This window comes from Furipterus horrens, unplaced genomic scaffold (genome assembly GCF_987537825.1).
Source record: "Furipterus horrens unplaced genomic scaffold, mFurHor1.1.pri manual_scaffold_5, whole genome shotgun sequence".
NCBI classification, from domain to species: domain Eukaryota; kingdom Metazoa; phylum Chordata; class Mammalia; order Chiroptera; family Furipteridae; genus Furipterus; species Furipterus horrens.
In genome coordinates this window covers 150,368,488-150,382,232 of record NW_028327175.1, presented here as the reverse complement: position 1 = coordinate 150,382,232, position 13,745 = coordinate 150,368,488, and the positions used below count along the sequence as shown (strand labels likewise).

At 39.3% G+C, this 13,745-nt stretch overlaps 1 protein-coding gene across 2 annotated transcripts in view; it reads right to left on the bottom strand.

Moving 5' to 3' along the window:
- BICC1 (BicC family RNA binding protein 1) overlaps positions 1–13,745 on the bottom strand; it is a 298,849-nt gene that overhangs the window by 25,649 nt on the left and 259,455 nt on the right. For both annotated transcript variants that reach the window (XM_090278054.1, XM_090278052.1), the window contains exons 11-15: positions 5,781–5,942; positions 5,005–5,201; positions 4,742–4,874; positions 4,046–4,202; positions 804–969 (exon numbers count right to left, since the gene is read on the bottom strand). In XM_090278054.1, the coding sequence (XP_090134180.1) occupies positions 804–969; positions 4,046–4,202; positions 4,742–4,874; positions 5,005–5,201; positions 5,781–5,942 (815 nt within the window). The remainder of the gene's footprint in view (positions 1–803; positions 970–4,045; positions 4,203–4,741; positions 4,875–5,004; positions 5,202–5,780; positions 5,943–13,745) is intronic.

Here is a 13,745-nt window from a genome sequence, read left to right as displayed (position 1 = left end):
GATGATAAATCTCATACTATGAAGTCTACCCAGTAATTCTGATACTGAAATCAAATGTTTACAGAAATCTCTAAAAGCACAAAATCCTTCTCTTTCATATTGTAATCTATATGGAAATCAGATTTCTGAATTCTGTAGTCAATAGCCTATTTTCACTAATTAGCCTAATACTTTGAAAAGGAGTATACAAAAAAATAATCCCTGCTGAGAAAATTGTTTAAAATAATCATAAAATATCTGTGACCCAATATAATCATCAATAGTATTTATCGTCTACTTTCCATAAAATGAAAGCTTCATAATAGCTATTTTTATAACTGTCTAAATGACACCAAATTTATCATCTCCATTTTATAGATAGAAGGATATTATATCTATATCAGGAGGCAGTAATATTTAAAAATAAGAGCTGTGACATTTATCTAAAATTTTATAAAACAACAGATGAATAATGTCATTTACATAACACACAGCGACATAGACTATTTGTCATTTTTCATATTTTATATATATATATATTTTATTTATTGTTTTCTATTACAGTTGTTCCATTTTCCCCTTTTCTCCCCCCTCATTTTTCATATTATATTTTAAGTAATTTAATCACTTAAGCTAAATCCTGCTTTTCATTTTTAAAGTTTATAACAAAACCAATTCCTAACTACTGTATATATATTTAAATTTTAACTAGAGTGCAGAAAGAAAACCAAATTTCTCCTCTATTGCTCTACACTCACTGAATTCGCCATTCCCTAACCCAAGCACCCTACATTTGGATGACATTCCCATTTCTTTATCATTACCTGCATGTTGACATATGACGGCCGGGAGGCCAGGCGGGCCCTTTCGGAGTTCTGCTGAGCAGCTGCGGCCCTCTCTGCAGCACGCTCACTCCCTGGAGCCTTCTTGTCAGTCAAAGGGCTTTCTGCAGCACTCAGTTCAGGATCTGAGAGCAACCTGTCAGCGCTGCTGTGAAACAGAGGTTGGAATTTAACACTCCACTGTTGCATACAAATGAACGGAATGTCTCCTATGTGCCACATATACTCTGTGTTAGCCACTGTCAACCATTTATACATATTACTTAATTTAATCCTCACAACACCACTATGAGGTAGGTGGTATTTTTGTCCCCATATTACAGAGGAGGGACATACTTTATCCAAGGTCATACGTCTAGTAAATGCTATATAGCTGAAATTTGAACCCAGGCATTTTGACTCTAAGAGCGAAAGGTGAAACTATTTCATGACATTTATTCATACACATTATATACAGTGTATTATAAATGATACACATGGAATAGACTTACAGACAAGATTTCTAAATTTGTATACATCAAGGAGATATCAATGACCCATGCACTGACAGTCTAAACAATACTGAGTTGATCTGAAAGCATGCAGATGATCCAATTCATGTGTATAAAATCTGCTAAGATAGAGGTGGCAGATAAATAAGAAACAATCTCCAACACCTGTTCAGGGTGTATGAGAGGAGCATGAGGGCTTATTCCTTTTTTTAAATGTTTACTTATTGATTTTAGAGAGAGAGAAACATCAACTTGTTGTTCCACTTATTTATGCATTCATTGGTTGATTCTTGTATGTGCTCTGACCAGGGACCAAAACCATGGCATATCAGGACAATGCTCTACAACTAAGCTACCCAGCCAAAGCCGAACGTGCTTCTTCAAATGGGGACCAAAGATCTGAATTACAGGAATTGATAATGCCCTTTATGTGCACTTCAAGTTAAAATCCAACTGCATGTTAAGCTCAAGTACAGGAGAAATAAGCAACAGTATTAGTCAAAGAGCTGATTTATTCATTCATTCTTTTATCATTCATTAAGTTGTGCTAGGGGAAAGTGGAGGAATTTAGGAAGGGCTACTGGAAACAAAAGGAGAAGCAATGAACTTTGTTTGTTTGACAAGAGTTCACAGAGGTTTCCCTGAAGACTTTTAAACTGGAGTTTAAAAGGCATGTGCAGGTCCACCAGCGCAAAAGGCCAGGAGAGCAGCAACTAGGAGGGAAGCGTATAAGCAAAGGAAAGGAGGCACACAATGTGGACTACTGGTAGTTTTAAAGCCAGAGTGTACTAAGATCAGACTCATGTGTTCAAAATAATTACTGGGACCAACTAAAGGACCAACTGAACTGACGAGAGAGTGGAGGCAGGGAGACCATTCTGGAGGGTGCAGCCTCATTCACATGAGAAACAATGTAAGTCCACACTACACTCAATAAAGGAGTAGGTATATACTTCAAACGCTACAACAGAGAGAAAAAGCAAAATCATTTATCTAATCTATAGTAAAAAATGTTAATTTTGAGTATTAGTACCATATAAAGAAAAACACAGATAAAGCAGATTTGGACAAAATGGTAACAACAGTAACTAGTCAACCAAAGACTCCATAAAAGCAAATCAGATTTTGGTAAGAAAAACAGGAAATAAGAATGTATATGCTATATTTGCCTACAGACCTTCTACTCTGTAAGGACATACAGTTCATACTCTTGAACAACATGGGCTTGAACTACATGGGTTCACTTACATGCAGATTTTTTTTCAATAACTATACAGGCAACCCACCATATCCCTGGGTTTCATATCTACAGATTCAACCAAATACAGAGTGAAAACAGTATTTTTGATCCATGGCTGGGAACCTGCAGATGCAGGGGGCCAACTGTATGCATTGTTCTACGGCATTTAATATGAGGGACTTGAGCACTTGCGGATTCTGGTATCCACAGGGGTTCTGGAATCATCCCCCCACAGATACCAAGGGGCAACCAGAGTTAAGTTTTGGGGAAGTCAAAGTTAGATGCAGATTTTTGACTGTGCAGGGAGGCAGTGCCCCTAACTCTGCACTGTTCAAGGGTCAGCTGTATAAAAACATTGATAAGACCATAGAGGAAACTGGGGAGATGGAGACAGATGGGAGCAAAACCCTTCACTAGAGAAGCATTCCATTGTTTTTCTTTTAAAAAACATAGGCTGCCTAAATGAAACAAACAAAAAAAGAAATGAAAAAGAAAAGAAAGGAAAACATATTTGTAACTATCCTACGGTACAGGAGAGTTATTTTAATACAATATAGGTATTTATAGTCCCTGATTTGTAGTAAATGAATTCATGATACTGTCAAGTATTTATTACTAAAGTTAGCGTATAACTACGTTGGAACAACCCATAGTTAAGTTAGAAATTCAAAGGCAAATGAAGGAGAATGCATAGCAGGAAAATACCTAACAGCAACAGTTGAAGAGTAAAAATTGCCCTGCTGATTACTGAAGAGCAGAGAGAATGTTAAAAGTTTCAGAGCAATATAGATGGTTTAGAGGACCCAGATATAACCCAAGGTTTATGAAGAAGGGAAGGACTCTAGATAAAATATAAGGGTAAAAATTACCAGATTATTATTCCTTAATAAAATTTTGACCCACAAAAACATCACTAAGATTGAAATGGAATACTACTTAGTCATAACCAGATGAAATTCTGCCATTTGTGACAACAAGTATGGACCTTGAGGGTATTTTGCTAAGTGAAATAAATTCGATGGGAAAAGACAAGTCCCATATCATTTCACTCATATGTGGAATACAAAAACAAAACGAAGTCAAAAACAAGAACATATTCATAGAGGCAGACAACAGATCTGTGGTCACCAGGAGGGAAGCTGAGTGGAGGAGGGGCAGAGCGGGTAAAGAGGATCAGCTGCATGGTGACAGATGGAAACTGGACTTTTGGTTCTGAGCACGATGTAGTATATACAGATGTCAAATTATAATGTCGAACATCTGAAAGTTATATACTGTTATAAACCAATGTTTCTTCAATATAAAACTTTTTAAAGGGAAAAAGTCATAATAGAGAGAAATGAAAAAACTATGGATAAGATCAGATTCACTGAAACCAAACATCACTAACTGCTGAACAAATCCAGTTTTGTTCCACTAACTTAACAACAAATCCAGCCTGTTATACAATTTCTTTTAAAGCGTCAAGGCCTTTTAAAGATGAAAATACCTACTGTAAGTGGGAGTTTTTCGTGCCTTGCAATAGTTCTACTGTCTGCCTCTTGGCACAGGAAACTTTGGAGGGACCCAGCATCTGTTTCAAGTCACCAGCATTCCCAGAATGGGAAGGACTTCGAGGCATGCCTACTTCAACAAAAGCATCATTACAACCTGCAGAGAAGAGAAAAATAGTGAAAACCCCAAACATCAGTTTCCCATCAACATTCACCTACAATGGAAACAAACCAGAGTCCAAAGCTAGGGAGGCACAGATACAGCTGCTCTCAGTGCAGAGACGACACCTGAACAAGCTCAGGCTGCCTCAGACACTCAAGATAGAATTTCAAGAGAAGATCCTCATATTTTTCAGAGGTTGTTAGGGATGAACAGGTTTAAAAAAAGGATACAACCTACATAGAAAAAATTATATACACACATCTAGTAAGTTGATGCTTTCCTCCTATTCAGTTACATTCACTTTAATTTAGGAAGTTCCCATGTAATGAGAAAGTGATTCTTTCTGTAAAAATTTTATCTGCTTTTCAGTTTATCATTCTTTGGAATTTCATGGAAGATGTTGTCTTTCTGCTTATGTGAGGCAGGACGAGTCATAGTTGGTTAACAAAACCAATTCAAAATCACTGCATGGACTTTCTAGAACCCTTTCTATTCAAGTAACACACCAGGCTGAAGTTCAGAGGGTAAGATACCTTCTGCAGGGTTTGATTTGGGAGATGCCTGCTCAGATCCACTCGTTTGTCTGGATGGATCACCATGATTCGCACTCAGCACTTTTTCTCCAAGAGATGAAGTGGATATTACACCATATTTTATATTTGAAGACTGAAATAATAATAGAAAATAACATGCAGTTATGATCACAATTCTAAAATTCATTGCAGCTGAAAGTTGTACTAGTAGTAGCTTCTCTTAAAAAAGCATAGATCACGTTATTCTATCTGAAGGACATTACCTGTGCATGTCCATTCAAAGAAGCAGAGAGTTTTTTGCCTTCTGTCTGCATACTGTTGATATGGACATCAACAGGAGTCAAGCCAGGAGGGGGAGATGGAGCTGTGTGCCCATAGGCAGGTACTCCAGACAACAAAATATTGGTTAACGTGGCTTGGGCAGTGGATGGAATCATAAGGTGTGGTACAGCAGAAAAACCTAGGCCAACATTTCATGAAGACAGATATTAGACAGGAAAAAAACTCAGAATCAACAAGCATTATATTATTTTTAGTAACAAAAAACATAATTTTTGTTGCTCTGCACTCAGAAGAGAATTCAATTTTGATACCTCTCTGCAAATAGGTTAAATATAACTACCCAAAACAATGCTGAAAATGTAATAACACTCTAGAAAAATTTTATTCTAAGCTCCTGACTGTACAGATGAAGAAACAAGTTAGATTCAGCAAGTGCATAATATCTCCAACTAGAACCTACATTTCCTAACGTTCAGGTCAGTGACCTTCATGTGACTTTGCCACTGCTCAACACATATCATGCTCTTTTTCCTGATCTGCTTGACACATTTGAAGATTATATTTTACTTTTAAGAAAAACTCACTGCTTTGTTGTGCATAATTTTAATTAATTTACATATTAGGGAATTTCTGTTAGGCTGCAGTATGCTTTGAACCATAATTTTTCCCTAAAGACACAGAACCACTAGTAAATTTAATTTAAGAACTGGTAACACCTACAAAGACATGCCTTTGATTATACTTAAATGATACTGACCTGTGGCACTTGAAGTATTAGCAAGTGGGGATGCCCATAACGTGGGGCTGGGGGTGCCAGAACTTGGACTTTGCAAAGGACTGACTGAGCTATTAAGAGCATTCAAGAGTGAGTTCGGGGTCGTTGATGTGTTTAGAGATAAGGTGGTGGGGCCCAAAAGACCTGTAATAAATGAAAGTAAAGTCAATATGCATAAATCCAAGATTTTAAAATAACAGATGGCAACAGTATTGCCATTTAGAATGCACATTGATATAATCGGAGTGATAGATTACCTTCTTTTGAATATTCACATGTGATACTGCATGATATAATTTCAACACAGGACCTAGCTCATCCACAAACAGATGCTGATGAGGAAATGGGAGACAGGTGTGTATGTCCAAACCAGAAAAGCAGTCAGGGTCACTGAGCGGCGTCAGTGGCTCTGCGTTCATTTCACTGGCCAAGATCAACAAAATTCTGCTCAAGTGGAAACCCATTTTATTTCCCTGCATAACACAGCTGTCATATGCTTTCAGACAAACATTTCAAACCACTAACAATTAGCAGTGACTAAGGGAATGTTTTCCCACAGAAAATGGATCCCTTTGGCCCATTGCAAAGGGCCCTGGCTACCTGCGACAGTTTTCATATTATGTCAAAACACATACGTGACTTCTTTGTACTCTGTCTCAATGTACACAAAAACTTCTCAGGAGAAAAAAAAACTTTCCTTTGTTTTAGGGGTTTAATGCTTGATTTAGGTAATGCAATTTTCCTTCTGTCATTTAAAATATGTTCTAAAGTAAAATGTGGGGAGGTAAGATGGCGGAGGAGTGAGGAGAGGTTGCGGTTTTAGGCTCCGGAGACCCGTCTGCAGTTTGGTCTAATTGCAGACAGAACATCTCAGTGAGCAGCTGGACATTGGCGGGAGTTGAGCCAAGGCACTGCTGGATTAGAGAAAATCCATCTGGGAACAACCTGTTTAGTGAGGATAGCGGAGAAAAAGGGGACGAAACGGGATTCCTGACTGGGGCGGCTGCCCGAGCTGTGGCGGGAAGCACACAAAGGATTTTTGGCGACCACAGGCTACCCCAGAGAGGAGTCAGGCGGAGAGCGGATCTCTGCCCGCTGGCAGAGACGGGACTCGACCAAGTGGCATTGGCGCTGAAGGACAGGAGACAGCGTGCTGCCGGGCAAGTGAGAACATAATTCTCCTTTATATTTTTCTCTAGTGGACGGTGGAGAGGGGAGGAAAGTTTGGGTGTGGTAGGCCGTTCTGGAGGAGCCCAGGCGCAGGGGCGCGCTAATCCACTCCTCAACCCTACCCTTGGGTCGCGGGGGCGCACATAGGGAAGTGCTCTCATTCACTGGCCCAGGCGCGCGGGGCCGTGAGTCCAGGCGTCCCTCGGACACTCCCCAACGGACATAAGATCAGTGCCCCAACGGGCACAGGGAGGGCCCACTGAACACGCAGAGGACTGTGCACAGACACCCCTAGACAGCTCCCGTGGGCGCAGGGCCCTAGGCCGGAAAGCAGACCACTAGCGCAGGCTCTGTTTGTGCCCACCCAGACGGGTGAGGGAACGGGGCGGCTGCAGCACGGGAACAGCGAGAGGCGGCGACCCACGGACGCTCGATTCCACTGAGCGCAAGTGTCCCTGGCCCTGCCCTAAGAGGCGAGAGACCAACTCCCGGAGCTCGGCTCAGCGGGACTGAGGGCACGGGGCAGCGCGCGAGCGCGAAAACACCTCAGCCTGGGGTCAGTGGGAGCTCTCGGGCCGCCTGTGCGGGCAGGGTCACCTCGGCGCAAACGGGGAACCGCCGCGGCCCAGCGAAGGCGGGAGCCAATCCCGGGGAAAGCGCTCGGGCCGCCCGCGCGGGCAGGGACACCTCGGCGCGAACGGGGAACCGCCGCGGCCCAGCGAAGGCGGGAGCCAATCCCGAGGAAAGCGCTCGGGCCGCCCGCGCGGACAGAGACACCTTGGCACGAACGGGGAACCACCGCGGCCCGGCAGCAGTGGGCTCCAACCGCGGGGCAAACTCTCGGGCCGTCCGAGCGCGCAGGGGCTTGCGCGCAAGGGCACCTCAACTGGCTACAGCGGGCAGCAAGGTAGCGCGCAGTGCCGGCAACCGGGTGCGCACACCAGTCCGGCAAAAGAACAAGAACCTCTGACCTCCCACACTAGACCAGCTGCGGACCCAGAAAAAGAAGGCAACACACCAAGGCTAAAACGGAGTAAAAACATCGTTTTTTTTTTTTTTTTCTTTCCAAATTTTTTCTCCCTTGTTCTTTCTTTCTTCTTAATAATTTCTTTTCTTTCCTTCTTTCTTTATTCTTTTCCTGGGGTTTTTTTTGGGGGGGTTTTGGGGTGTATATATATATATATATATATATTTTTTTTTTTTGGTTCAATTTTTTTTTTCTCTCTCTTTTTTCTTTCTTTCTTCTGTATTCTTTCTTTTCTATCTTTCTTTGTTCCTTTCTTGGTTACCTTTGGGGGTTTTTTTGGGGGGGTTTTGGGGGGTATATATATATATATATTTTTTTTTTTTTTTGGTTCAATTTTTTTTCTCTCTCTCTTTTTTCTTTCTTTCTTCTGTATTCTTTCTTTTCTATCTTTCTTTGTTCCTTTCTTGCTTACCTTTGGGGTTTTTTTTGGGGGGGTTGTGGTAAATTTTTTATTTTCTTCTCTTTCTCTCTTTCTTCTTTTCTTTCTTCTATTTTCTTGGGGATTTTTTGGGGGGGTGTTTTTCCTCCACCTCTTCCAATAATAACAAACTTTATCTCTAACGTGTTGCATATAACCTCTCCTTCTCATCCTTTCTCTTTAATAGTGGTTTATTCGTTTGTGTGTCTAGCTTAGCCCCCCTATTACTTTAAATAATACAATATAATTACTATATAAACCCAAATACAATACAATCCCACTTTCTTACTATACTAAGTATTTTTCTATCCTTTTCTTCTATTTTTCTTAACATACAATGTAAATATTACTAACTGGCTTGCACAGTCTCAACTATTATTAATCTATCAACCCCTCTATCAAAAATTATATTTTTCCTCCCCAAAAACAACTCGTATCTATTCTTCTTATAGTATAAAAGCTCAAATCTCTTTACATTTATATTAATACGGGCTAGTTGGCTAACGATAGCAGGATAGAGTGGGGGATACTTTCTGAGGGTGTGGGTCTCCTGCCTGGGCTGTGTGTTTATGTCTTTAACAGCATATCCACAAAAGAACTCAAGACAAAGCAGATAGAGTGACTCTCAACCAAGTAGCCAGAAGGAAGATCCTATCAAAGAACATCTGAAATATAACCGAACAGCATAAACAAACGACATAAAGGGTAACTCAAGACCATCAGGCTCAGGATATCAAAGAGACTGCACCACTGAAACTCCCAGACCTTCGATAAAGAATATTACACCACAAAGGAGGGAAGTCAAAGCAGACTACCCCCCCAATAAATAAATAAATAAATAAATAAATAAATAATAACAAAAAGAATCCAACATGGTAAGACGCAAAAATAACCCCTCAATGAAAAGAAAAGAGGAATCCTCAGAAAGAGAGATAGACGAAATAGACATAGCCCAAATGTCAGACATGGAATTCAAAACAATGGTGGTAAAGAAGCTCAATATACTCGACATCCTTAAAATCAACTATGACAACCTTCAAGGAAGTTACCAGCAGCTCCAAGAAAATTACAGGGAACTTGCAGAGAACTACACCAGCATAAAAAAAGACATAGAAATCGTTAACAAGAACCAGGAAGAACTTAAGAATACAATCTCTGAACTGAAAAACACAGTAGAATCAGTCAAAAGCAGACTAAACGAAGCAGAAGATCGGATTAGTGAGTTAGAAGATAATGTAGAGAAAAACTCCCAGACAATACAGCAAAATGAAAAACGATTGAAAAAATATGAACAAGATGTAAGGGAATTACAGGATAGCATTAGGAAAAATAATTTAAGGATCATCGGAATACGAGAGGAAGAAGAAAAGGAACATGGAATTGAAAATCTGATAGGAGAAATAGTGACAGAAAATTTTCCGAACCTGATGAGAGGAAAAGCTATGCAAGTCCAAGAAGCACTGAGAGTTCCAATCAAGAGGAACCCCCAAAAACCCACTCCAAGGCACATCATAGTTAAAATGGCAACATTCCAAGACAAAGAGAGAATCCTAAAAGCAGCAAGAGAAAAGCAGCAAATAACATATAAGGGAGCTCCGATAAGGCTATCAACTGATTTCTCAACAGAAACATTACAAGCCAGAAGGGAATGGTCAAAAATATTTCAAGCAATGAAAAACAAAGGCCTACAACCAAGAATACTCTACCCAGCAAGGCTCTCATTCAAAATAGAAGGAGAAATAAGGAGTTTCTCAGACAAAGGAAGACTGAAAGAATACATCTCCACCAAACCAGCATTGCAAGAGATGCTAAAGGGACTGTTCTAAGAAAAAAGAAGGAAAAAACAAGAGAGGAGAGGAACAGAGGTACAAAGGGAAATGAATAAATACACGTCAATAATAACCTTAAATGTAAATGGATTAAATGCTCCAATTAAAAGACATAGGGTAACGGAATGGATCAGAAAACAGGACCCACATATTTGCTGTCTACAAGAAACACACCTCAAAACAAAAGATTTACACAGACTGAAAGTAAAGGGATATAAAAAAATATTCCAAGCAAACGGACCGGAAAAAAAAGCCGGGGTAGCAGTTCTCATATCAGACAAAATGGATTTTAAAGCAAGGACAATAAAAAGAGACAAAGAAGGACATTTCATAATACTTAAAGGAACAATCCATCAAGAAGATATGACTTTGATAAACATATATGCACCCAACATAGGAGCACCCAAATACATAAAGCAAATACTAGAAGACCACAAAAAGGATATCAACAACAACACACTCATAGTAGGGGACTTCAACACTCCATTATCAACAATAGACAGATCATCAAAGCAAAGAAACACCAAGGATATACAGGCATTGAACAACACACTAAACCACATGGATCTAACTGATATATATAGAACTTTTCACCCCAAAGAAGCAAAATATACATTCTTTTCAAGTGCACATGGGACATTTTCAAAGATAGACCACATGATAGGTCACAAAACAAGCCTCAACAAATTCAAGAAAATTGAAATCATATCAAGCATCTTTTCAGATCACAATGCCTTGAAACTAGAAATCAACCTCAGAGGAAAAAATCAAAGACACCCAAACTCATGGAGATTGAATAACATGCTATTAAATAATGAATGGGTTAACAATGACATCAAAGAAGCAATCAAGAAATTTCTAGAAACTAATGATAATGAGCACACAACAACCCAAAACCTGTGGGACACAGCAAAAGCAGTCCTGAGAGGGAAGTTTATAGCAATACAGGCATATCTGAAAAGGCTAGAAGAATCTCAAATAAAAAACCTAACCACAATGCTACAAGAACTAGAACAACAACAACAAACAAAGCCTAGGGCAAGAAGAAGGAATGAAATCATCAAGATCAGAGCAGAACTAAATGACATAGAGACTAAACAAACAATCCAAAAGATCAACGAAACTAGGAGCTGGTTCTTCGAAAAAATCAACAAAATCGACAAGCCTCTAGCCAGTCTAATCAAGAAAAAAAGAGAGAAGACACAAATAAACAAAATCAGAAATGAAAGAGGAGAAATCACGACTGATACCTCAGAAATACAAATGATAGTTAGAAATTACTTCAGACAACTGTATGACAAGAAATTTGACAATCTAGAAGAAATGGACAAATTTCTAGAAACATACAACCTTCCAAAACTGAATCAAGAAGAGGTGGAAAGTCTCAACAGACCAATAACAAAGAAGGAAATTGAAACAGTAATCCAAAATCTCCCGGCACACAAAAGCCCTGGACCGGATGGCTTCACAGGCGAATTCTACAAAACATTCAGGGAAGAACTAACTCCTATCCTCCTCAAACTGTTCCAAAAAATCCAAGAAGAAGGGAAAATCCCAAACTCTTTCTATGAAGCCAGTATTATCCTAATCCCCAAACCAGGTCAAGACACAACAAAGAAAGAAAACTACAGGCCAATATCACTGATGAACATCGATGCTAAAATCCTCAATAAAATATTGGCAAACAGGATCCAGCAACACATCAAAAAGATCATACATCATGATCAAGTGGGCTTCATTCCAGGGATGCAAGGATGGTTTAATATTCGCAAATCAATAAATATAATACATCACCTAAACAGAATGAAAGACAAAAATCACATGATCATATCAATAGATGCAGAAAAAGCATTTGATAAAGTTCAACACCCATTTATGATGAAAACACTCAGCAAAATGGGAATAAAGGGAGCATATCTTAACATAATTAAGGCTATATATGAGAAGCCTGAGGCCAACATCATACTCAATGGACAAAAACTGAAAGCATTCCCCCTGAACTCAGGAACGAGACAAGGTTGTCCACTCTCTCCACTCCTTTTCAACATAGTGTTGGAAGTCCTAGCCACAGCAATCAGACAAGAAAAAGAAATAAAAGGAATCCAAATTGGGAAAGAGGAAGTGAAACTTTCATTATATGCAGATGATATGATAGTATACCTAGAAAATCCTATAAACTCCACTAAAAGACTACTCAATATAATAAGTGAATTTGGCAAAATCGCAGGGTACAAAATAAATATACAGAAATCCAAGGCATTTCTGTACACCAACAATAAAATAGCAGAGACAGAGACAAAAAAGAAAATACCATTTACTATAGCAACAAGAAAAATAAAGTACCTAGGAGTAAACTTAACCAAAGAGATAAAAGACCTGTACTCTGAAAATTACATAACATTGAAGAAAGAAATTAAGGAAGAAACAAATAAATGGAAGCAAATACCATGTTCTTGGATGGGAAGAATCAACATCATCAAAATGGCCATACTACCCAAAGCAATTTACAAATTCAATGCAATCCCTATTAAAATACCAATGACATATTTCACAGACCTAGAACAAATACTCCATAAATTCATATGGAACCAAAAAAGACCCCGAATAGCAAAAGCAATCTTGAGACAGAAGAACACAGCAGGAGGAATCACAACACCAGATATCAAACAATACTACAAAGCCACTGTAATCAAAACAGTATGGTACTGGCATAAGAACAGACATATAGATCAGTGGAACAGAATAGAGAGTCCAGAAATAAACCCAGGCCTCTATGGTCAACTAATCTTTGATAAAGGAGGAAAGAACATAAAATGGAGTGAGAAGAGCCTCTTTAACAAATGGTGCTGGGAGAACTGGATAGGGACCTGCAAAAAAATGAAACTAGACCACCAACTTACACCACACACGAGAATAAACTCAAGATGGATCAAAGACTTAAATGTAAGCCGTGACACCATAAAAGTCCTAGAGGAAAACATAGGCAAGAAAATATCAGATATCTCACGTAACAATCTCTTCACGGATACATCTCCTAAAGCAAGAGAAATAAAGGAAAAAATAAATAAATGGGATTACATCAAACTGAAGAGTTTCTGCTCAGCAAAAGAAAACATCAGCAAAATGAAAAGGAAACCAACCATATGGGAAAACATATTTGCCAATGACATCACAGACAGGGGACTGATTTCCAAAATATATAAAGAGCTGATACGACTCAACATCAAGAAAACAAACAACCCAATTAAAAAATGGGCAAGGGACCTGAACAAACACTTCTCCGAAGAGGACATACAGAAGGTCCATAGACACATGAAAAAATGCTCAACATCATTAGCCATCAGGGAGATGCAAATAAAAACCACAATGAGATACCACCTTACACCAGTCAGAATGGCCATCATCAACAAATCAACAAGCAACAAGTGCTGGCGAGGATGTGGAGAAACGGGAACCCTACTGCACTGTTGGTGGGAATGCAGACTGGTGCAGCCACTATGGAG